The sequence below is a fragment of the Haliotis cracherodii genome, unplaced genomic scaffold, assembly GCF_022045235.1.
Source record: "Haliotis cracherodii isolate W230 unplaced genomic scaffold, xgHalCrac1.p SCAF_10, whole genome shotgun sequence".
Taxonomy (NCBI): Eukaryota; Metazoa; Mollusca; class Gastropoda; order Lepetellida; family Haliotidae; genus Haliotis; species Haliotis cracherodii.
In genome coordinates this window covers 30,437,176-30,462,227 of record NW_027266265.1, presented here as the reverse complement: position 1 = coordinate 30,462,227, position 25,052 = coordinate 30,437,176, and the positions used below count along the sequence as shown (strand labels likewise).

The 25,052-nt window shown below is 39.4% G+C and overlaps 1 protein-coding gene across 1 annotated transcript in view; it reads right to left on the bottom strand.

The window, feature by feature from the left end:
• Positions 1-24,619, bottom strand: part of LOC139453706 (uncharacterized) — a 31,238-nt gene extending 6,619 nt beyond the window's left edge. Inside the window, exons 1-13 of the mRNA XM_071235182.1 lie at positions 24,592-24,619; positions 18,336-18,509; positions 16,332-16,499; positions 15,460-15,735; positions 13,524-13,757; positions 10,892-11,077; positions 8,719-8,901; positions 7,947-8,180; positions 6,851-7,105; positions 3,681-3,926; positions 2,771-3,049; positions 1,651-1,824; positions 1,059-1,199 (exon numbers count right to left, since the gene is read on the bottom strand). Coding sequence (XP_071091283.1) covers positions 1,059-1,199; positions 1,651-1,824; positions 2,771-3,049; positions 3,681-3,926; positions 6,851-7,105; positions 7,947-8,180; positions 8,719-8,901; positions 10,892-11,077; positions 13,524-13,757; positions 15,460-15,735; positions 16,332-16,499; positions 18,336-18,509; positions 24,592-24,619 — 2,578 coding nt within the window. The remainder of the gene's footprint in view (positions 1-1,058; positions 1,200-1,650; positions 1,825-2,770; positions 3,050-3,680; positions 3,927-6,850; positions 7,106-7,946; positions 8,181-8,718; positions 8,902-10,891; positions 11,078-13,523; positions 13,758-15,459; positions 15,736-16,331; positions 16,500-18,335; positions 18,510-24,591) is intronic.
• Positions 24,620-25,052: the final 433 nt, after the last annotated feature.

Here is a 25,052-nt window from a genome sequence, read left to right as displayed (position 1 = left end):
GCTTAATGTGGGAGGAAAGCCCGAAGTTATGCAGGTCTCATACGTTTACCACTTCGGTGAAACCCACGAGAACGGTTATGGTGCTGACAAACCCGGAAACATAATCGGGGCGAACCGGGATTCGAACCCACAATCATAGGTTTCTGGCGTGCCCAAGGGACGCAACTCTGCACAGCGAATCGCGGCGCCTTAGACGACTGGGCCACCCGTGCCCCCGGGACACGATGATATGCTTCAACCACGTCAGCGAGCCTGAGCACCCGATCACGTTAGTCGCCTTTTACAACATGGGTTGCTGAAGATTCACACCTATTCTACCCCGGATCTTCACGGGTCACGTGGCAAATAGTTTCTTGAACGTCTTGAATGTAATATTTTAAGTGACATTTTTCAGCTGTGACATCAGTGAACACAGGATTGATTTAACAAAAGATGCCAAGGGATGAATCCCAAGATTGAAATCTGAGACAATGTTTTTATAATGACCACAGTGTGTTGATACAATAGTGATTCGTGAAATGGCATGGTTGGCTGAGTCCTCCTCCGTGGTCTTGTGGAGACAGCTTCTGCCTGGAGAGTGGAAGGTCTGTGGTTTGATAATTTCGATCACCGGCCGAGTCATATCAAACGACGCCAAAAGACACTAACACCCATAGACGTCCAGGCACGTTATATTCCTCTTGTCATTCAATATTCTGGAGGTTTGTTTGTCACTCAAAATCATTGTGCATAGATCTTAACATGAAACTGATGAGGAGGTTTCATTTGTCGTCTTTTATTTCTAGTTCAGGTGGGTAAATCAGTGGAAGGGAATTTATTTATTTAACATAACGGGAATGTTGACCATTAGAACGTTGAAGTGGTCCCACTTGCCAAACAGTCTTGTTGTTTTATATGAGAAACTGACTAGGCATACATGTAGCCTGCGATGTGCATGGTATTGTTTTGTTTATTTTTTATTCTCTATATTTCGATGCGTTAACACCTATTACCTATTGCTTGTCATCATGATAATATGGATCAATGAGTTTTTTTCACAAGTGTGTGTCGTACTCCACATGTCATATCGGTGACTTCCCATGCGCCTGTGTCAAGACAAGTGACACGGTCAGGCCCAGAATTGTGCTCATAGCCGTCATGGGAGGAATAAATGGCAATCTGCCCCAGCCATGTCGAGTTGACGTCGACATCACAGTCGACTGGAATACAGTCGAAGACAAGTTGAAAGACAAGGGTTCCAACAACCAGCAACCAACGACCTTACATATTTCTTAATCAATATTGACGTCAGCAGTGTACTTGTTCCTTTAGTACTATAACATGCATGTGTATTTTAATAAACTTCAATGTGGACACGGGTGGCCTGTAACCTATAAGCGGGTATCAGCCACTTAAAATCGTGGGTTCAAATCAGGGTTTGCCCTGATTATGTTTCTTGGTTTGTTTGTGCTCAGGAAAGTGGAAAATAACGAAGACCTGCATCACTTTCCTTCCACAGCTGACGCCCTGTGATATAACTGAAAGCAGCATTAAACCAACTCACACTTAATAAACTACAAAGTATCAGCTTGTGACAAGTTGAACAATTGTACAATTTTTAACTTAGTAAACACTTCAAAGATGTACAATATGACCAATGGATATACACACCTAAACAGACCATGTCAGGAACCTCCCATTGGCCTGTTTTGAGACATGTGACCTTATTTGAACCGGAAGCATGTTCATATCCTGTTACGCATGTGTATGTTGCTGTTCCATTCAGCAGTTTGGAGGAGATTGAGACGGTAGCGTTATCTACACCATGGGGAGATCCGCAGTGCACTGTGGACCGAGGTTGGAGAGGTAAAAGTATTGGCACATGTAATACAATACAATAGTGATTAAACTCATGTTGGTTGGTTGGCTGGTTGTTTAACGCCGCACTCGGCAATATTCCAGCTATATGACGGCGGTCTGTAAACAATCGAGTTTGGACCAGACAATTCAGTGGTTCATGAGCATCGATCCACGCAATTTAGATCGATGACATGCACCAACCATGTTAGCGAGTCTGACCACCCGATCCCGATAGTCGCCTCTTACGACAAGCATAGTCGCCTTTTACGGCAAACATGGGTTGCTGAAGACCTATTCTACCCCGGATCTTCACGAGTCTAAACTCATTTAAGATAAAAATGTCATCAAGGTCCACCAGCAAATTGACATCATTATTGTTGTGATATTCAAAGACTCCCTTCATTATGGACCACCCTGTACTCTTCTGTAGGCTACTTATACTCAAACAACATGAAAGGGGCGACCTAATTTGAGAGAATGTGAAAGCCAAGTTCTTAACGTCACGTCTAGATAAAACAATATCTGATCTTACATTTCACAGATAAATTCTAATCCTGGTTCTTCATAATTAAACTACCGGGCAACAGAAAGAAACGTTACCAGGCTGTAAATAGTCACCGAAACACTGCAAACGTGAGGTTCAAAACACAACTCTGACACCCGTGTGAAATACATCACCATCGAACCACCAATTCTTGTTTGTTTCATGTTGAACTACCATCAAACATGGGTTCATGCTTTCGTTTCCCCGTTAGTTTGTGTTTCAGCACCCTACCTAAACCAATGAGTTTCACCAAAGTGGCAAGATCTGAGTCATGTCGGGTGTTTTTCCCACATCAAGCTAACACTCCATGATCAGGTTATAACCGAATACTGTTCATGGCGGCGCCAAACTCACTCACTCACTCACTCACTCACTCACTCAACTTACCGCACTCCAAAATACCAGCCTTCCAAATTGTTCCAGATTCAGTAATATTGAAGCACAGAATGGTTGTATTAAACACCTTTTCTTCATAGCATACACGTTTTGAGGTGAAAGTGTTTCGGTAGAGTTTAGGTGTAAAGGCTTTATCCCAGGTACCACTGAATGTACCAGCAGCTGTGTACAGCGTGTTCCACACTAAGCACTCGGTGGACGGTAAGAGATCGTCCAGTGTCTGGTGAGCGTCAAGGACCCAATGACCTCGTGACATCTCTGCAGCTGTGGCTGTGGAAAGGGCAACAAAAGGAAAATACAGATGTCAGTTTTAAGTAGGACAGATCTTGTAATGTTATGACAAATATTGTTAAAAGCAATAAATTGTTGGCTGAAATATTTCATGTTGGTTTCCTTGTAATTTTTGTTTCAGTAAGTACCTCGATGTACATCGTTGATTGATATATATTAGACCGACATTGAACGATTCCGACTATATGTCTATGAATCACTAACAAATAATGACGATACAAGGTGTTTCCGAAAAACATATATCTTGTATTTTAAATGTCGCTAAATTAAAAACATGCCAAATCATACATTTTGTATGACGTTCATATACTACCAAAGCGTAACTGTATAAACTGCATATAAAACTCATGATGCTTAAATGTAGCAGAGGCGTATATCCAGGATTTTGAATAAGGGTGGTGGGGGGACTTAAAACCGAGAGTGCAGTTAACATGACAGGTGTCTAAAAATAGAGGGATGCACACCGTCAAATGCCATTGACCATGACCTAACCACTGTCGAAATTACAGTTCACACAGATTCAGCCTGAAACTATTCCGTGTGTATGTTTTCATTGTGAGGGTAAGTTTTGGTAGTGTAATGATTGTTACGTTGGACTAGGCTGACTTACGGCACGACGTTGGGATGTCACAAAGACCATATTGACTTGCGTCCGTGGACGTGTAGCACCAAGGGCGACTCTGGGAGAGTACTGGGTTGCGACACTTTGCAGAATTCCTCAACGAGTTGGGGAAATAACTATTTTTCCTGAAGGGGATGTCTGCCACATTCCATTTAACACAGCTGGCACCAGATGATGTTTGTTTTATATGTCCTCTGTATGTAAAGTCTTTGTCATCTTGCAAACACAGTCTATCTGAAGAGGGGAACGTTTGAATGGAACGTATAAGAAGAAATTCGAAAGATGCTTCGTCTCATTAGACACAAAAGTATAACGCTTTTACTCACTGAAACGTATCTTAACATTGATTCATACAAATGTGAACACTCAAAGCAAAAAATGTCACCAACAACAAAATATCGACTTCGTCCTCATGTGCAAAACCCTTCTGCAAAAAAGGTTTAAATTTACACTGAGATGTATAACATGACTGCACTGAAGAAGTGACTTGCATGATAAAGGTATAAGTATCTGTTCCGAAACGTCCCATTGGGAATAAATATGTTGAGAACCTTAAATTATCTCTCTATTCTCCGAATCATGTACCTGTAGATGATGCGACGATATCGATGATCGATGACTATCAATATTGATCAAAATAGGGCAAATGATACCTCATTCGAGAAATACAAAACATCTTACATTGATTTCGTTTCAATAAATGTAACACGTACATGTTTGGGCATTTAATAATAATTATCTATTTATAGCCATCCTCATGCAACAGTGTTAACCATTTTTTGCAACTAATTACAGGTTCAATATATAATCGCGTGTTTAACAAAATGCATATTTATGACTGTCAATTTATCACAATAGTTTTGCAAAATAGCTGAAACCACTAAGACCACATCATGGAGGATCACATAATCAGTGGTTCATATTGGGAAAGGGGGTTACTCTAATTAAACATATGTAGCTCTCTGCATTGTTTTCGAATTTTGGAAAAAAGTCACGCTGTCACATTTGTAAATTGAGGGGCATTATTAAATTGACTTAGGGGCCCACATTTGTAAAAAAAATTGCAAAGCAAGATATATAACAGATTTTATTTTCTCATGTTCAAGTTCAAAGATTATTTCAGAAGAAAGGCCATTGGCAATACAATAAATTACAAAAAACAATTTTAAAACAGATGTGCGTTTTGTCTAGCAAATAGAGAGTTGTATATAAACTTTGCACAATTAATCAACATCAGTTGCCTATTGCATGACACTAGAGAATACAATTTTCTTAAACATGGGTTATGACAATAATATTTTGGGAAATATCTGTTTCTTAAATGCTTATAATATGGACACACTAACATGAAATGGAACTCATCTTCAACAGCTTGCATGTCACAATAATTACATTTTTCATCAAGGGTAGCTCACCAGATCGTAACAGAAAAAAAATATGTCTATAACGTTGGCTAGATAGATTTGTTAAATAGAATTCAACGTTCAAAAGTAACTTAAATTCTTTATAGAATATTAATTTACGAGATTCACAAACTTTACTATACCGTTCTTGTTGATAACAATCTTTCAGTCTTTGTACAAAGGTATCAATAAAAATGTTACAATCACCAACTTCTTGCGAAATGCAAACAAATCCCAATCCATAATCAAATAACATTTTTTTAACATATGTAACCCATGTAATGCGACCAGCAGCATCTAAAGACTTCAATAGTCCATAACATTGCTTTGGGTATCTAGTATTAGTTAGAATATAATAAATGTAACCAATATCTAATACACCTTTTTTGGTAATCAACATACAATCCATATCTACCACAATCTCCTAATACTGCTGCACTTGTTACATGATTTCCAACACCCAAAAAAAACTTACAAAATTTCACATGACATTTTTCAACTGCTTGCATTTTGCTAAAACCCCACGCTTCTGACGAGTACAACAATATGGGCTTTATTTGCATATCAAAAATCTTAGATAAGGCTGAGATAGGAATATTCTTAAAACGAATTCTTATTTGCTTCAATGCAAAGAGAGCTTTATAAGCCGTATTCACCAGGTTATTGACGCCCGAAGTCCAACACAAACGGTTTGAAAATAGTTAACCTAGGTAGCTGTAATAAGTAGAAACTTTAATATTAATGTTTCCAAATTTCCAATTCTCTGTGTTTCTAAGTTTGCCACCATTCCTCAAAGCTAAAATTTCAGTTTTATCCACGTTTACTTGCAATCCCCATTTCAAGCAAAATGTTTAAGTTTATCAATCTTCCTCTGTAGACCAATAACGCTGTCATCAAATAAACAAAAGTCATCTGCATATAATAACAACAAAATATCAACAAAGTCCTGTCCTGATTTTATTCTCTCTTTGCTATATTGATAGAAAAAGGTCGACGTCTTTATAAACTATTTAGTGTCACGTGAGCACAACGATATGTACAAAGTTCATAAAGTTTGAATACTGTCACCAGCTTATCACTCTCATTCGATAACAGAGTTTTGTTACATTAGTTACAAAGCAAGAAAAAAAGAACTCAGTCTCCGGTTTCCAATATAACACCTCGATCTAATCATGTATAAGTCGTGGGCCAAATTAAATGAACCTGAAATTATGTCTAAACTTGAACGGAACAAGCATATATGACTAATGACCTTAAACCCTTCCGGGACCATTTCCGTGAAAGGAATAACATATGAATATTCATGAGCATATTCATGGTATAGGTTTGGGATGTTCGTATAAGTGAGATCTGTACAGATCTGTACTTTGTAGTCCAATGAATAATGAATAATGTAGTGACAATTAATAGTAGCCGACTGTGCTACACTATTGATAGGTTCGACCGAAATAGTGATCTACCCTTTTCAATTCATGTTTACCATATATATGGTGGTGCTACAGCAACGACTCAACATTCGGGTCGTTGGTGTAGCACCAGAGCCCGTATTTTCCGTCAGGGTCCTCAAGGTTATCATCCGGGATTCCTGCTACTATTTATATATATATTTGGTCATTGGTAGATGAAGGTCAAAATCGGTAATAAAGGAAAATCGCTGTCTTTTATATCACAAGCAGGGGTATACGTAGTATGAAACGGGATTGTTAGTCAGCAATATGAACACTGTTAATATCTTCATGTCTTAATGCTACCTACCACAGCTTCTGACAGGGCAATACTGCCACTCAACATCCGGGTCGTTGGTGTAGCACCAGAGCCCGTATTTTCCGTCAGGGTTCCTGCAGTAGTTGGCGGCGTCCTCAAGGTTATCATCCGGGAACCTTGATATGTCCGTGTGGGAGTGCGCATGCGGGCTCTGGGAATCCCATCTTTGACAAGGGATTCCTGCTACTGTCGTGTTCATGTGTCCTTTAAAGCTCGCTTGTTTGTCATATCCATAACACTCAAGGACTTTAAAAATAAAGAATAATTTTCAAGATCCCTTACTCTCATATATAGCACATATTCATATTTGTCAAAAGTAATCCCCACCTTTACTGGTTTTATTGAATTAAGCTCTTATAATGTACATAGTGGACACATTTTCGTCATGTGAAGCATTTTCGTATTGCATCGATAGTGTTGCCAGGATGAATATATGTAAAACCTACTTATTATCACACCTCATTTAGGAATAATCTCAATATATGTCTATCACAATAGCCTGATAATAATCGAGTCTGCGACAGGAACATCATTGGTTAACAACACGATCAACGATCCCCACAAACAACCAAGTTGTCCTCTCTTTTAGGAGAGAAGCATTGGCTGCTGAAGAGCTATATTGTATTCTATCGGCAAACTGCGTTCCTCAGCAACTTCATACTATAAAGGGACGGTGGGGTAGTATTGTGGTTAAAGCGTTCGCTCGTCACGCCCAAGGCCCAGGTTTGTTTCAAACATGAGTACAATGTGTGAAGCCAATTTCTGGTGTTCCCCGGTATGATATTGCTGTTGTATTGCTAAAAGCGGTGTAAACCAATATTCACTCATTCAAACTCTGAGATTGATATCTACCAAGATTTTATTTCAAGATGATGCTTTGTTTGTCAATAATGTTACGAAGGTCGCAACTTTACTAGTTCTATGCATATATTTGGATTGAGACTTATCATTGTTTCTGTTTTATATATAGAAATGACACATCAGCATCTGGATCTGTGGCATAAGCAATGATTATTATCATTTCATCATTCATTAAAATGTCGATAAGTATCATGAGGCAATGCAACAAAAATATTAACATATTCACCCTCGGTGTACGGTCTCCCATGAACCATAATTTCACAAACTGTTATTGGGTCGCCATCGTCGTCGACGTGGTGTACACTAACGTATCTGCCAACCGGGAAGTAGGAGCACGCGACGTTCTCGGTCTCAGCGCGGCGTGCTGTGTACATGTACGTTGACCGGTCACAGATAGATTCAGGGTAGCCATCACGTCGCACTGACACGTCCGTATATGCGTTCTTGAGCATCTCTGCCTCTATAGAAATATAGAACACTGGACTCCCATGTGAATAGTTCTGGTATCGCATGTCAAATATCAGAACTATTAACGAGTTTCAACAATTGGTTTTACAAGGGAGCGAGTATAGTGAATCGTTGCCACAGCTCCACAAACTTTACCATACGTCACCATACCCTATGACGTAATTTTTTATAAATTGTTGAAGATACACCGGCGAAACAATACCCTGTGACGTCAGCATAGAAACAAGGTTCCTGGGGATCATTGAGGGTGCATAAACTCTATGTGACCTATTATCTCAGCATGCAATGTCATTGAATACTAGTAAGCACAGCGATATTGAGAGTTTTCAATATTTCTTGTGAAACTACAGTACATTAACACGCGCTTTGGTATTATAGTGTATAATACCAGCTTATTGTTATTAAACATTGGTATCTTCAAGAGTGCGAGTAATAATAGAATACGTTACACTTTTCATTCTTATATAGTTTTAAACTCCCAAAACAGGAGCCTGTGTACATTTATTTGAACACCGCTCTGCTTCGCTTACCATCAAAAGTGATGGAGACATCACTCACTTCCGTATCTTTGCCCAGATCAATGACAAACGTAGCCTCGGTAACATTCTGTATTACAGTACACGATGACGTGTTTCCGTCCGTCAGGTGTGAGACGTCAATGGTGTCGTTGTTGAACAGAGAAACGGGTTTTCTGTGTGAGAGGTTCTTATCAGCTGTGAAGGGAAGGAAATAAGTTAAAACATAGGCATGATGTGGACAGATTAATAATCTGCCGATAAAGGTTTCGGCTCCGTCAGCCCCACTTCAATAGAGACCGGTTTGTGTTCGAAAACCTCTAAGAATACAAGGATGACACTTGCATACGTCATTTAAGGAAATTATACAGACGGCCAACCCCCTTTTGGTACGTGGGATTCGGGGTTCAATATAAAATTTAAACTAGTATTCGATTCAATATTTAACAAACAATAACAATTTCTTTAGATATTATATTTCTTCTATATTTCTTTCAATCATTATACTCCTTTTTAAGACCTTGGAACGTGTTTCATAGGTTTTTGTCTGTGATTGCGATTCTGCCTGAGTGAATTCTGACTAGTGCTTTTGAGATTGGTATTCGGGATTCAGGGGTGAGCAAATTAGACTCAGAGTGAAAACTTTGATGGTATTCGGGATTGAAGGGAGAGGGTGCTGGTACCCTCATTATACATAATGATCGAGTTCGAAAACTTATTGAAAATTGATATCGTACAAAGTTATGACCATAGTATACAGGGCCTTCACTGAGAACAAGCTTACTTCAGAAACCATCACCGATATAAGGATGACCTTTTGAAGGGACACATAAAGCATGTTGGTTAAGTTCGAAACCCAGCATTGGGAATTAATATGTTCCAGAGTTGTGGCCATTGTCTGAAATTGTGAACATGTTGCAAAGTCCTGCCAATTTCTCGATAACTTCAATATATGACATTTTGAATACATCATTAAGAAGGTAGAGTTCGTTTCAAGAGCATAACCTATAAAACCGTTTTCTCTATGTCTGTGAAAGTGATGGTGCTTTTGTTGTTCTGGAATTATGCTAAATTTTATCTTTTGTTTTTCCACGGCATCAAGTTCACTTTAAGGCATTGCTTATGCCAAACCTTTCATTATTCCTCCATGACATGCATTTGGCTAGTTAGGATTGGATCCTATCGTTTTCAAAGAAATAACTTTTTTCTTCAACTGTAAGCATGCAAGGATGGCGTGTGATATGGATGCCTTGTTATTGATGCCGTTATCATTAGCTGACAAGATTGTATTCATAAGTAAATCCTGTCACTTTTGTTGATCCAAGCATGAGCCATATCCTTTGCGGCAGCTGTCAAACTGATCAGGCATTCGCTGGACCCGTTTGACGTATACACAGTGCAGTGGTCCACAAGCTGATTACCAATGCACCATGAGACCAAGGCATGGAGTAATAAAACACCCCTCATTAATCCGAAAGGTACCGTTTACACTGAATTCGTCCATATTAACAACTACTATCCGAAATAACGAATCATTAAATCCTTAGTTTACTTAGAATCGTCCGAAAAGTTAAGTTTCTAGACGTATAAGGCTTCACTGTAAATGCGTGATGCAGTAATGATTAATTCGTACAACTCATGAAGTAAACCCATATTGTACATATGTGTGGAAATATGTCGTGGTCACTTAGGAGATTTATCCTGCCACGACATACATTTAAACATGATATCCACACACCAGTTCTCCGGATAACAAGTCGTCCAAAAGTCATGACCATGGTTTATACGACTTTCACCAATTATGCTTCAATGCACGGCTGGTTACGGTGATCAATACATAGTTTCTTTCAGTCGTGATGAGAGTCTGCAGGATTTGCATCAACCCGTCATATGTGACAGACGGAACACATTCGTTTCGAATTCCTGCCTTTATTTCATGTATTATTTTCCCATCGTGTTCCAGATTAGAATAAGTCGCAATTAGTCGTCTTGTACGAGGCGATTAAATGATCGGGTGATCAGGCTCGATGACGTGGTTGATAGCGTGATGGGGTCGGACATTGCTCATAACATCAGCCACTGGTTTCTCTGGTCCCACTCATATATTTACAGCCCGCCGTTATATAGGTGGAATATTGCTTTAGTTAGTTCGATGTTAAAAACAAACAAAACACACGTTTTCACTAACCTGTGCATTTAATGTTGATGATCCAGTAACCGTTGGCATGACAGTAACCCGTCCCCTTGCCATTTCTCTTCGTGTATCCGTCTATACATTCATATGTCACTGCCTCGTTGTCGGAGGCGTAGTGCGTAGATGATGGCCGAGTGGTTATCACTGCGAAAGGTACTGCAGGAGGTTGACCACAATCGACTGGAATACATGTGAATGCAAAGTAGGACGTACAAAGCATATAATGTGTTTCATTTTGTCAAGATCATATATTATATATACAATTGTATAATGCCAGCAAAATATAATACTATGCTAGACACTGGTTGGAATCGTCAAGACATGTCCTCTGATCGATAGGCTACAACAAAGGAATGTGCCTCCAAAAAGTACATGACAGGAAATGAAAAAAATGCGCGCAATAGGCATGATTGGAGCTTGCCAATCATAGTGAGTGAGTGGGTGAGTGAGTGAGTGAGTGAGTATGGTTTTACGCCGCTTTTAGCAATATTCCAGCAATATCACGGCGGGGAACACCAGAAATGGGCTTCACACATTGTACCCATTGCCAATCATAGGAAGCAGTTGCAGGAGACTTCGGTAACTCTGGACCCGTGGACAATATAAGCAAACGATTGGGGTTAAGAATAGGGTGGAGAAAGTCTTTGAAAGACAACGCCCAGCCAGGATCGATATGTACGCGTTGAGGAACATATAATAATTAATGTCTGCACAGAACAGAAAGACACTTCAGCTGCCACAGGAATCCGACCTCAAACGTCAACGATACGAAACAGGTTGAAACCTTAGGGTCTGAAATGAAGATGTCCTTTCACAGGATTATGTCTGACAGTCGGCAGGTCATCAACAGCGTGCTTGCAGATACACTGAAATTTCTGATGAATCAAGGACAGGTTCTGTTTACACTTTACATATGGTAGACACCGTGGTTGAAGATGGCGTGGATGTGTACTATCCAACAGCAGTCAAAGACCTCGATAGGTATAGTGGTTGCATCATCATGGTACGGGTTGGCAACACATGCGACAAAAGGATGGATCTGATGATCGAGCAAAGGAATGTGACGGTCAACGTTATGTTGATCAAATTTCACTCCCAGTTGTCATCCCATTTTTCCAGTGTGTAGGACAGAATTTGAGTTCCAGGACGCCAACGGACGTCCTCACAGAGCTCGTATTGCAGTCGACTGTCAGAAAGAGAGATGTCATAACATTGCCCTGTCCAGCCAAATCTCCAGACGTGTCACCGATTGAACACCTTCGGGATGTTCTGGGACGAACGGTTCGCAAGTGACCTCAGGCTTCCTAGAATTTGCAACAGCGCCGTTTGGCCTTACAAGGAGAATGGCGAAGTATGCCAAGGGAGACAATACAGCGATTGAGTTCCAGTATGCCCAGAAGTTGTGCCTGCATGGATGCTCACCGGGCATCGACGAGATACTGACTTTACTATGAAGATTGAATTCCACAACATTATTTCTCTTCATATCATTTCTGAATAAATTTTGGGGTTCTCTTAAATATTGTTCCAAGCATAAAATGAGCATGCGGTTGACAGCACAGCTCACCTGTTGTGAGCACTGGAAGCTAATTTTACCCGATTCGTACCACTAGCACCTATTCTGACCTAGCACCTATTCTGACCTATTTGTTTCAATTTAGTAGTATTTTCTGCCGGACATCTAAGAAAGGCATTAGTAAAATTTAAATGATTTAACTTTTCAAGGTTGGAAAGGGAATAACAACCGCGCCAAATTCTAACTATATTGTGCCGGCGTATAGCGAAATCATTTACCATATGTGAATTATTGTATGTAATTACATATGGACAATACATTTATCTATTTCGAACTTTTATACGTTCTATAGGTGAGTGTGCTCTATTTTATGGATACTATAAAGATGTTTCTTTGATATATGACTCCGAGACACTATGATTCGTGGCTGACTGTACATGTCTTTGCGCAATGAACACAGTGTGCCAACCCTTGCTCATCAGTCAGTATGCGCATGGGAAATCATGAAATCGTCAGTGAGTGAGTGAGTACGGTGTCTCGTTGCTTTCAGCAGTATTCCAGACTAGAACTGGCCTTCACTCATAGTATCCACGTGAGGAACCAAGCTTGGGCCTTCGTTGGTTCCTTGTTTCGAGCAAAGGCCTTGACCACTTGGCTAGCCAACCGTACTACATACCACGAAGGTGTCAATCGATAAAGTGTGGGTAATTTTACATATCAAAGCTGCCAGTATGTTTTTCATCCAGTTGGTTAGCATGTTATCCGTGTTATTTGGTCATCTGCTTCTGGTCATCCGTCAGTTAGGGATCAATCATTTAATATTCCAGAAACTGTCAGAATAAATAATTTGACCTCAGGCTTTACAATAATAACATTAATTGTTCGACCGAAATGCAGTTTGTTCTGCAAAAATGTGTGCTCTGGGAGAAAGTTACATTTGTACAGATCAATATTTCTCAGAAAAAACAATGCGTCCATTATGAAACAGTTTCACACAAAAACCTGATCCCCACAAAAAGAGTCCCCCTTCCCACATTGCTCATATTTTTGAGAGGATCATTCTAGATTTCACCCATCAGGATACTGCATCATATAACACACACAACATACCTGATGTTAAAGGGTGGACATACACCTCGATCTGACATATCTGTAACATGCCAGGTTTGTCTCCAAAGTCTACCTCGAGGAGTAGATACTTTCCGTGCCTTGGGTACCGTGTTCCTTTACATGTAGCTACGAACCGGGACCCAGAAGGTATAGTGCCCTCGTGTTTCATACAAGTCTGCCATGTCGTCTGGAGACGTGTGGAAGACCCTATTTTCAGGTTGGGGAGGGAGAAGGCTGAAATCCGACCAAAGTGGAAGTATTTGTTATATTGGATACACTTTGTACAGTGTCACAAAGGACGTATGTACTAATTGAACAACACAAATGGGTAGTCTCCCTTACAAACGCTATAGCTAGAGCATATATTTTGTGTGACAATCACCCCCATCCCATTCGCATATCCTTCTCAGCTCGAGCATCCACCCACAAGAGACGCGGACTATAAGTTAGTCTACAAAAATATGTTCACAACAGTCACATATAAATAGTTTGCACAAATAAACAGTTAAATGTATCAAATATAAACACTGAAATGATGTACAATGTATGGGCGAGTAGATTCGAAGAAAATCCAAAATCCACAGCATTCATGACACATATGTGTTCACACAACAATTAGTTTAGAAAACCGGAGTCTACAATGCCAATACCAAATACATATCTATGTAAACTATGTCATGTGAGTGAGTGAGTGAGTTAAAATTTAACATCGCATCGTCATTATTTCAGCCATATAGCGACGAGACCAAGTTGATATATACACAGTTTGCTCCTGAATACAAAGTTATCTTTAAAGTCAATTCATGAGACATATCCAAATGCTTTGTCATTTACCACGTTAAAAACACATTTCAGCACTATAATCATATATTATCAGAGAATGTTTTTGCGGCAAATGATGAGAACGATACGTGTGTTTGTGAATACACTAGTCACTTGAAATGTCTGGATCGACATGTATCTCTGGATCGAATAGATGTATAATATAACCAACCCCCCTCCCCAACCCTCACCACCCAAAAATGAAAAGAAAAACAAGAATGAAACGCAAATGAATTTTTGATGATTTTTTTTATAGATTTATTTCAGGGATCAACGAAAATCAGATAGATGTTCACGTATGACACATGCTACTACAGTTGAATCTGGTCACATGACAGGTCAAAAGACAAAGGTCAAAAGACAAAGGTCAAGGCCAACTGCACTCGTGTATGCCCAACATCGGAGGCACTAATTGCTTGGCTTCTGCACAATGGAACTGACCTGGCAAACTGCAAACTTTCATCTCGGTTCGGTTTTGCAGTGAGTGATCATGAACCAGGTTGGTGCTACCGTTGTTCGACATTGCTGCTCACACCACCACAGTACCCCCGCCGAATGTGTCGACTTCCTCTATTTAGTTTGGTACAAAACGTTCACGTCGACGTTGACGTCGACGTCGACGAAACCAGAGCCATGCACTTTCATAGGCCTTGATTACATGTCTTACGTGGATGGGTTTTAGCGAATGTGTGTGATGTGTACTTTGCATTAGCTACATTTTGGCGACTATGATAACAGCGATATGTTTGAACCACTGTATCACTATGTATAAACTTCTGACATATATAAAAGATTTCCATTATTTTGCGTTTCTATTTTATATCACTGAATCACTTGTTTGCTTGGTTGTTTTTGTTTAACGCCGGCCTCAGCAATATTCCAGCTATATGACGGCGGTATGTACATAATCGAGTCGGACCAGACAATCCAATGATTGACATCATGAGCATCGATCCACGCAATAAGGATACGATGACTTGCATCAAGCAAGTCAGCGAGCCTGACCACCCGACAGTCGTCTCTTACGACAAGCATTGTCGCCTTTTACGGCAAGTATGAGTTGCTGAAGACCTAATAACGTGTTTTGTGTCACCAGATCTAGATAAAACCTCACCAAAGTCATCATCTGGCAGTGTCACAGCTACTTGATAGATGGTGTAGTAGTTGTCAAGAGTGACGTTCATATGAGGACGTTGCTCAAGCCCAGTGCTGCTGCAGTCGCCGGTGAGAAGACTTACTCCCAGCTTTGTTGGGTCCACGGCGTTAGCAGCATCAAATGTATAGGTGAGTGACAGTGAGAGAGGTGTGGTTGTGGTCTGGAGGATGTCGTTCAAAGTCGCAGTGGACGTCTGTACCGCAGTGAGCGCTGCAACGTCTAGACTGACATTTGCTGGATTGGGAGAGGTGATACTTAAATACAGTGTTCATAAAGAATAACCTTGCAAACCCTCTTTAACATGTACATTTACGGATAAACATGAATGTACGAGTTGTCAATTTTTAGTAAAACAATTAAAATTGCAATAAATAAAAATAATAAAAATTAAGAAAGGCAGAAGAACGGAGCAAAGGTGATTGCATCAATACAATCACATACAACACATCAATACAATTAGTAGTGTATGGGTAACAGCGTCACGCATGAGTGTGAATGTAGTTTTTCTGAGGTTACCATAGAATCATATTTGAAATTCCAAGATAGATGTGTAATACATGATAATTATGGTTTGGTTTGTTTGTTATTTAACGCCGCACTCAGCAATATTTAAGCTATATGACGGCGGTCTGTAAATAATCGAGTCTGGACCAGACAAGCCAGTGATTGACATCTTGAGCATCTACCTACGCAATTAGGATAGGATGTCATGCATCAACCAAGTCAACGAGCCTGACCACCCGATTCCGTTAGTCGCCTCTTACGACAAGCATGGTAATTATGTAGTTTGCATCAATATGTACGTCTGTATGATCTGTTGCACCGCTTACCATAGCATCTGTCTCCAGCTAGCCAGTACCCGTCTTTACCACTGCATTCAGTGTTTGTCGAGGACACAAGCCAACCGTCGGGGCACGTGTACGTCACCGTGTCCCCTTCTTTACTACCGGTAGAGTTAATACTGGCGTATCTTGTGTTCAGGGGGGGACCACAGGTCACTGAAACATGGAAGCGTAATATAACATGAAGAATCTCACCCGAGTTGATGACAGTTTAAATCTCCGAGCATTGCCGAGGGGTTTTAAACTTTTAACAACAGTGGCAGAGCGATAAGTGATATTATGTTATTGTGGCGTCATGGTAATCGATGACGTCACAGTGGTTTGCAACGCATTGAGAACTAATTGCATCGCTTTATCTCACCTTGATATATCGCCTTTGGAAGCCAGTTTTGAATGATAACAAAATTATTTTAAGCGTTTCTTTTTCTCCTGTTACCTACTGTCATTTCTGTTTTCGTGTATTTTAGAGTTTTCTGTTCCGATATTTATACTTCTTTCATATATTTAATTCATTAGGTTATTTATTAAGACGGAGCCGTTTCGTAATAAGAATGGAGACCCATCTTCGCGGGAGCCGACTTGAATTGGTTTGTCTGGCCCAGACTTAAGTTTTACAGGACGCTTAGATGTCCCTTTATATTGATATTGATGTCTGCGGTGTAAAAAGTTTTGCTCACTAACACACACTTTCGGAAAACGTTTTCTTGGTGTTATGTAATGCTGTAGTTCAACTTATAAGCTTTAAATGCGACCAAAAGTCTCACAGCTGATAGATTTTATTCATGATGAAATCTATCGTCTTTCATGAATCAATAAAGAAGAGAATACCACCCAGTACCACAACAAGAAACAAGACAGGTAAAACGGTGCACATCATTGCATATGATGAATATTTGATGCATGAGTGTAGGGTTTCTCTACGTGGCATGGAAGAAGGAAACGTATTGTGTTTCGGCTTCCTGCACGATGATCATTTGAATAAACATTAGTCTTAGTTTGGTTATTTGACAGTTAACGCCACAATAAGCAATATTCCAGCTGTATGACGACGGTCTGTAAATATTCGAGTCTGGACCACAAGCCACAGTGACTGACATCAAGAGCATCGATCTACACAATTGGGATACGATGACATGCGAGCCTGACCACCCGATTCCGATCCGCCTTCGACAAGCATTGTCGCCTCTTACGACAAGCTTGAGTTACTGAAGACACAATCCAAACCCGGATCTCCACGTGTCTCTGATTTTGTATTCTTTCAATATAGAATAGTACTGTAGTGCGGCAAAAAACCATTAATGTCATATAGTCAACTTTCCCGTTATTTAGAGGCAATATTCCAGCAGCCCAGCCTTTGGTGTCTAGATGTATCTAGCGGTACATTTGAGCATGCTCTTTCTACGAAGATTTCAAACCACCTCATACGACTCTTGCTCAAAAGTTCCTTGTTAAAACATTTAAGGCGTCAGGAAAGACAAGTTCTATGGATGAACAACTTCTTTATTACAATTAGTGCGACGTTGTTTCGGTGTAGATCCTAACACCTTTATCAATCAAGTGTTAGGATCTACACCGAAACGTCGTACTAATTGTAGTAGAGAAGTTGTTCATCCATAGAACTTGTCTTTCTTCATCACACCATCTTCTAAATGCCACTGAAAGAAGTTATTTAAAGCGTCAGTTAAGCTTTCAAAATGTTTTAATGTAGACATGTGTTTTTTAGGTGAACAATTAGGTGACTTGCCCTTGCATGTGTTTGTGACACCGCTTGGGAAGGATATGTTAACCCTTTCGGGAACACCTGATATCATTACTATTTTATAGTGATAGTGATATAGTCCGAACCCTACAACCGACTCTGCCATGTGTCGATATTTCTCGTTATAATGGATATGTTTTTGTTCCTTTATGTAAAATCTAATACCAATCATGTTACACTATTATCGACTCCACTGATAGTATATGTTGAGAAAAATACACAAAGGAACTGACAAGAACATATTGGAGAGGTTCCATTGTACTTTCCATCGACGCAGTGCCGTACGAGGTCGCCTGATGATAGAATGTAGGTGTCGATACATCTGTACTCCACAGTGTTATTGTCAGGGAATGTCCTGTAAGTATTGGCACTCGGCGGGGGTTCACCACAGTCGTTGATTGGTAGCTCTGAAACAATTTACATTAAGACAAAATGAGAATTCCCCAAAACGCAGTCCTACATAAAAAAACAACACATTTACACAAATTCTTAACATGCACAACAAAGAGCTACTGATCTTACGTCCTTTTTTGTGTCCAGTTATCTCTCATTTTTTCAGTAAATGTATTGTTAACACAAAAAACTTAAATCCCACTGTACATGTATGTAATCCTGTTCTTGACCTTTCATTTCCCAGTTGTTGTTTTTAAAAATCTAGAATAATGCACACTAGAATATCAGCGGCAGAAACCAAGGAAATCCACAGAAGATCTGGGGTTTTCTGAAATATACAGTGATTATCCAGACTGTATCATCTTGCGGAATGAGACATGAACGCCAGAACTGGTTCAGAATGCGATTTCATTGAGGATGATTGGGTTGATCATATTCCACTGGATGAAGTTATGTATGATATCAGTGACACTCCCCTATTCAATCGAGTAAATAAGGATGATATTATGAACACTTACGGTAAACAGTTGTTACACGTCTGCAAGATCTAACATCAATATTGTTAAATAGTGAGTGAGTGTGTTGGATATCACGTCACTTTGAGCAATATTCCGACAATATTACAGCGGGTGACACCAGAAATGGGCTTCACGCATTGTAGCCATGTGGGGAATCGAACCCGGGCGTTTTAACGCTTTAACCACTTGGTGCTTATTTAATGGAAGATCATCCGATGACTCGGGTTACTTTACTTGTATGAATTCGAATGGTCTTAGTGCTCCGGATTATGTGTGCTTTACCGACCTTGTTTAAATATATACTAACGGAAAAAGTAACTATGTACATATTAAGTTCAATGCAAAATAAATTCATTCGGAAACTAAATAATGCATCTCCCAATACATATTCATGAAGACATCTCCTCGACTTGAAGGTCGTAAGTCACAATTTGCACCTGCGTGTTTCTGCACGGATCATAATTTGCATGTTTGCGTGTTTGTTTGGAGCATTATAATCAGACATGTGATTTTTGTAATGTGAACAGCTCACAATGATTGTTTAGCTTGCTGGAAAACAACATCTCCGCGCCGTAAGTATGCTGCAAACAGGAATGGCGTGAAAGGAGGTTGCCAGACATTGTAATGTTCATCGAAACACAATTGTCTTCCGAACATGAGATGCTGTCTACACTAAGTTAGGCGTGCCTGACAAGGCTGTGGAAGCAACACTGGCCGTATTGCAGGACGTCGGTCGGGGCCGGATCTTGTGATGCTTCAACTGGATGCGAAAGTTCTGCCACTAATTGGTCTTAAGCCAGGAATTGTCCGAGCTGTTGCTGTAGCAGTTTGGTAGATGCACCAACCAAATATGGTTGTCTCGTTAACATATTGACGACCAGTCCGTGACAAATAATGTGTATTGTCCTGTTGTAGATAACGTATCCAAAGAGATGATATTGGGACAGTATACTGTTCTCAGATGGGTTCAGGTTTCATCAGGACATCCCTGATGGTCGTCGAAGGGTCTACAAGCGACCAGGAGGATGTTTTAGTGACGTTTGCGTAACTCAACGTCGTTAGGTTGGGGGTGGAAGTGTATTGGTAAAGGGTGGCATCACAACTCATTGTTAATGGTGATTTGAATTGCGTAGGCTAACGGAACGATATCGTGCAAAACCATTTCTACTCGTTGTGCAAATGCAGGGACGTAACGACATGTCGCAGCAGGATATTGCTCGCCCACATGCTGCACGTGTTGTAACATACTTTTTGAGGCAGCATAACATTGCTGTACTCTCGGGCCGGCTGTTTCTCCAGACCTCGTGCATTGTATTATATCTGTAAATGCGTTTGTTTGGCGCTAATCTGTCACATACATTATGACGTGATGTATACCGTGCCACAATGCTTAGATTTTCTATCAGCAGATCTTCATGACGTCATAACAGTTACAAAAAGTCATTTTATTTTCTCTTTTGATGTCAGTCAGGATAATGGATACAGGATATCTGTCTACATGTTTTCATCGAGTCTCAAGGAAATGATTCAAGTAATATATTGCAATTTATGGTTTCGGTACATAAAGCAAACATGTGTACAGACTAAAACCGATCTTCACTGATCTCTGAATTAGCTCTTTGAACCAACTAAAAATATTCGAATCAACCGATGCATTTCCGCTACAACTAAAGAAATCGCGTTTGTTTTGTCCTTATGTCATGGTAGAATGGAGATAAACCTAGAGTTAACATTGTAGAGGTTTCGAACTTAGATTTGATAACTGTATTTTTTTCAAATTCGAAGCCTACCACTATCGCGTTTCGTTTCCAAATGAACTTACAGGTATCGAATATTTCCTATTTCTTAACATTGACAGTCTAAATAAATCTGAATGGAACTTTTGTAATATTCTGTCAAATTTGGCAGACATATTGTCATAAAAACAGACATTTAAGTAAGTTCAGTTTAGAACCAACGACAGTCTCCTTCATTCCAGAATAAATTCATCAGTTAAGAATCAATACACGTACTGAATTCTGAATTGTCATTATCACTATAATTAAACTTGAAACCAAGTATTTTCTATAATGTATCTTTGAGTTTATGTTTTGTAGCTTACGGAACACAAGTTGTTGATTGATGATAGGAGATATTCTATTATGTGTTATTTACCCTCTACTAGATCTAGGCCATCAACAAAGACCTTGAAGACAAAGGAAGAGAATAAGTATTCCACGGAGAATTCTTGTTCATTAGTAACTTCAGAAAAATATCCAGTGGAACTTTCTTTGCAGAATATGTGTTGTCATGCAACACTCTCACCCAAACCATCAGTCTGCTGAGATGCATTTGTGCATCAGTGTAACTACATCAGCAGCCACTAGTTTTATCATATATTTCTAGTTCCTTGGACTCTGGATAACGAAGTTCCTAAAACCCTGTTTACATAGGTTGGTTTCATATCTTAAACTTCGTGCCAGAAGTTACAATATTTGCCTGGTCTGGTAAATCATTATCGCAAATCACATAAAACTACCTGTTGCCCCTGTATAAACTCGACATGAAGCCCAATCTTTGACCTTGTCCAGCTTCATTGACGCCACCGTATAGTAAAAAAAGTTCACACTTGTTATTATGAGCATATGTTTATGAATCACTGTCAAACAGCGACGACACTAGGAGTTCGCGAAGAGGCGAGCGCACACCGCCCCATCGGCGGCACCTGTAATAAGCATAGGCAAAGGTCCCGAAACATCACGGTGACATCTGGCCCAAGTATAAATAGGGAACTGCATCGGAAAATACCTCTGCCACTGACGTGTCAAGTTTGGAAATGTCCTCCACATATCTGCCATAAAAAGCTTTAATGAGGCCCCGAACGACCAAGACCTGCCTGACGTATATCATGGAGTGTCATCTCAATTGGTGAAGAAAAATGTGATGTAGGTCTTAGACGGTGTATTTGTTCCCCGGCCAATGGATCCGATTGCATTTCAGTTATCGTTCTCAACTCCCTGGGGTGTATACAACCTAGTAAGCTGCCTAGAGGGTTTTTACATCCCCCTGACATATCGGGTAATAAAGTATCAGCATTGTTGTCAGTGTCATTACAATTATAAGGACTCAGGTGAAAACGAAACGAAATTCGAATTTGTTGTAAGCATTGTTAACAATCAGCATTCAGCGTTTGTAAACAAAACCTAAAAAGAGTGTAGGTTAATCTAGTAAGGGATCGACCCTTTACTGTTCTGTGGTGTGTAATATTTTGTTTCAAAAACATTATTTGTTCCAGGAAATAATGCAAAACATAAAAATGCAACGGGTTTAAACACAAAATAATTGTACATGTGATGTCACGAACAACGTTTTGTGAATCCAAAGGAAATGTTTTGATCGTCCTTTTTTCGCTAAATATTGTACATCTTGAAAAATGTTAGTCCTGCTGCTAATCTACTTGACATTTTCACACTGTTGATTAGCAGTGCTTAACCTCTAATCTGTTAGCTTATTACAAGTTGCCAAGAACAAAGATGGAGGTTATAGTACAAGGATGTATCTCTTGGTACTTCAATAGTTTGCTTGGATGGATAGAAGGTTGAGACGTGTTTTGTCATAACAATGTTGGAATTTATGATCCATTAGACTGATTGATATACTTGCCGTTTTGATTGTTGTAGCACCCGGTGACTTCGACAGTATCATTGTTTCAATATGAGGACCTACTCTTACATTGATCTCTACCTGAGGAGGATTGATTTCAGAAATGTTTCTGAGTTCGACGTGCGGGATAGATCATCATCAGAGCTTTATTGTAAGGATATAAAACGAAAAACATATTTTTATGTTGTCTAATGTGCATTATTTACAATGATATGGACCATTGCTTCTTGACAAAATGATAAATACAACCCCGAGCTCTCCATTAGAGAGTATGCAAGCATTAACATTGCCGTTTCTTTGTGTAACAGCTTTCATATATTTTGACTTTTTAAACCTGAGAAAGATTCATAACAATTTAGACAGGAAATGTGCAAAGCGTTTTGTATTTGCAGACTGTTAACTGTCTCAAACATCAATGTAGGTAAATATTTGTGTTCTTTACTAGGTGTGCGTTAGTAACTTGTATCTTTTTATGGGAAGACCGTGATCCCCACGGGCAGCAAATCATTAAGCGTGAGTATTCAAAACAATGTTTTGATTAGGATATTTCAAACGAATAAAAGATGACGCTTTCTAAAATGAAAATACGATGCATGTACACACATGTCAAACCCTTTAACGTAATTGTCAAATATACCATTCATATCATTTCAGCTGGAATCACCTGACGCAAGCACTTTGTACATGAAGTAGTTTAAATTGAATGACGTAAGACTTGTTTCACTTGGGGACCTCTTAAGTGACTTTCAACATAACTGTTTGCAACTCAATCAATGAAGGATGGAGTAAATAATTTACATCGATATAAACTTTGTGCAAAGTGTACATATTTACTCTTTCGTATATCAATTAATTATTTGAATTTTGAATCTTCACCACATTAGTGTTCTCCTGCAGATGGTATTTTCAGCACAACTAAACACGAAACAATTTAGTCAAACAATTATTTGTTGGTTTGGTTGAGATTTATTGTTTTTTATGATAGTGATTGAAATTATGTCATAATATTTTGACATTTTTTCAATACTGTTGACAAAATATTGAACTGTTTATTTGTAAATTGTGTCCTGATATCTTGTCGTTCTTCAACAATTACCAGCACACAGTCTGTCAGTTTGGGGCTTTTGTGAATTCTGAGGACATTCAGTTGGGTGTAATATGGGCTACGAAAAAAGACATATATCTTAATGAGACCTCCTCTATAACACAACCTTATGTATCTATGTATCGTGTTGTGTCGTGTTTTGAAAAACAGATGTGTTACTTAAAAAGAGAATATGTTTTAGAAGAAATGTAGTCGGACAATAAAAGACATAAACATAACAGTTGTCCGACATATTTTGTCAAGCAATATGCCACCAGATATTATTTTTCTCAATTGCTTTATTTATATTTTACCAGGGCTGGTTAAGGTCTGGTCAATTCATTCCAGAAATATTATTTTAGACATTCAGGGGGATTTACTAAATGAAACAGGAAGCTTGGAAATATGATGCGCATTGATATACTGTACACCTTTATATGAAGTTGTCACATCTCCTGACTGACTGGCATTTGCCTTTATGCCCATTGGAATCTGTTTCGGCAGATATTCGAGACTGTTTATTCTCGGGCGTTGACGTTTTGAATTTACATCAATGTAAATGTGTGCTTTAAAGGAGACTCTGGTCCAAACATGTTCTTGGGTTTTCTTGGGTCGATTGCTGTATTTTGTTCCACATCATTGACCCGAGGTATGAGTATTCAGACACAAGTACACCCTTCCAAGACATGGCCACTTTCAACTTCAATACTACATCATGTCTCTTACTCCCTTTACTCCAAATGTAACAAGTATATACACCCGGCAGATAGTTAGATACGATTTCATCGCAAAACGTAAATAAATCTGTCATAGACTAGTTTGGTTTCAGTTTGGATTCACCCAGAATCTTACCAAGTCCACCGAATGATGAATCATACATTGGGTCCTTTGTGTAGGAAATGAAGTTTGGATCAGATCAGATCAGATATCAAAACCTTTTTGATATCTCAACGTATTGTGTCCATCCTTTGTAAAGTTTCCTTTTGTATAGGTTGTCGTGAGAAACTATTGTCTGTATCCTTCAAGAAACTCTGTCAAACGCTCGTTCAAAATATGCTCTCGTGTTGAAAACGACACATTGGAGCCATACGAACTGACAAATATCGACCAGGTGCTCATCAAAGGATACATGCATGCTCCCTGAAGGGATGTACGCAGAGCATGAGGATGTCAAGCATCCAGTTCCAACCGTTGATAGAATAAGGAAGTTATTTTACTTTAAATGCATAATTTTATGTTCCATCTTGGACATTAAATTTTCAAGGTGAAGATCACATCTTCTCAATATCTTTCAAAATGTTGCCTTGGGCTTC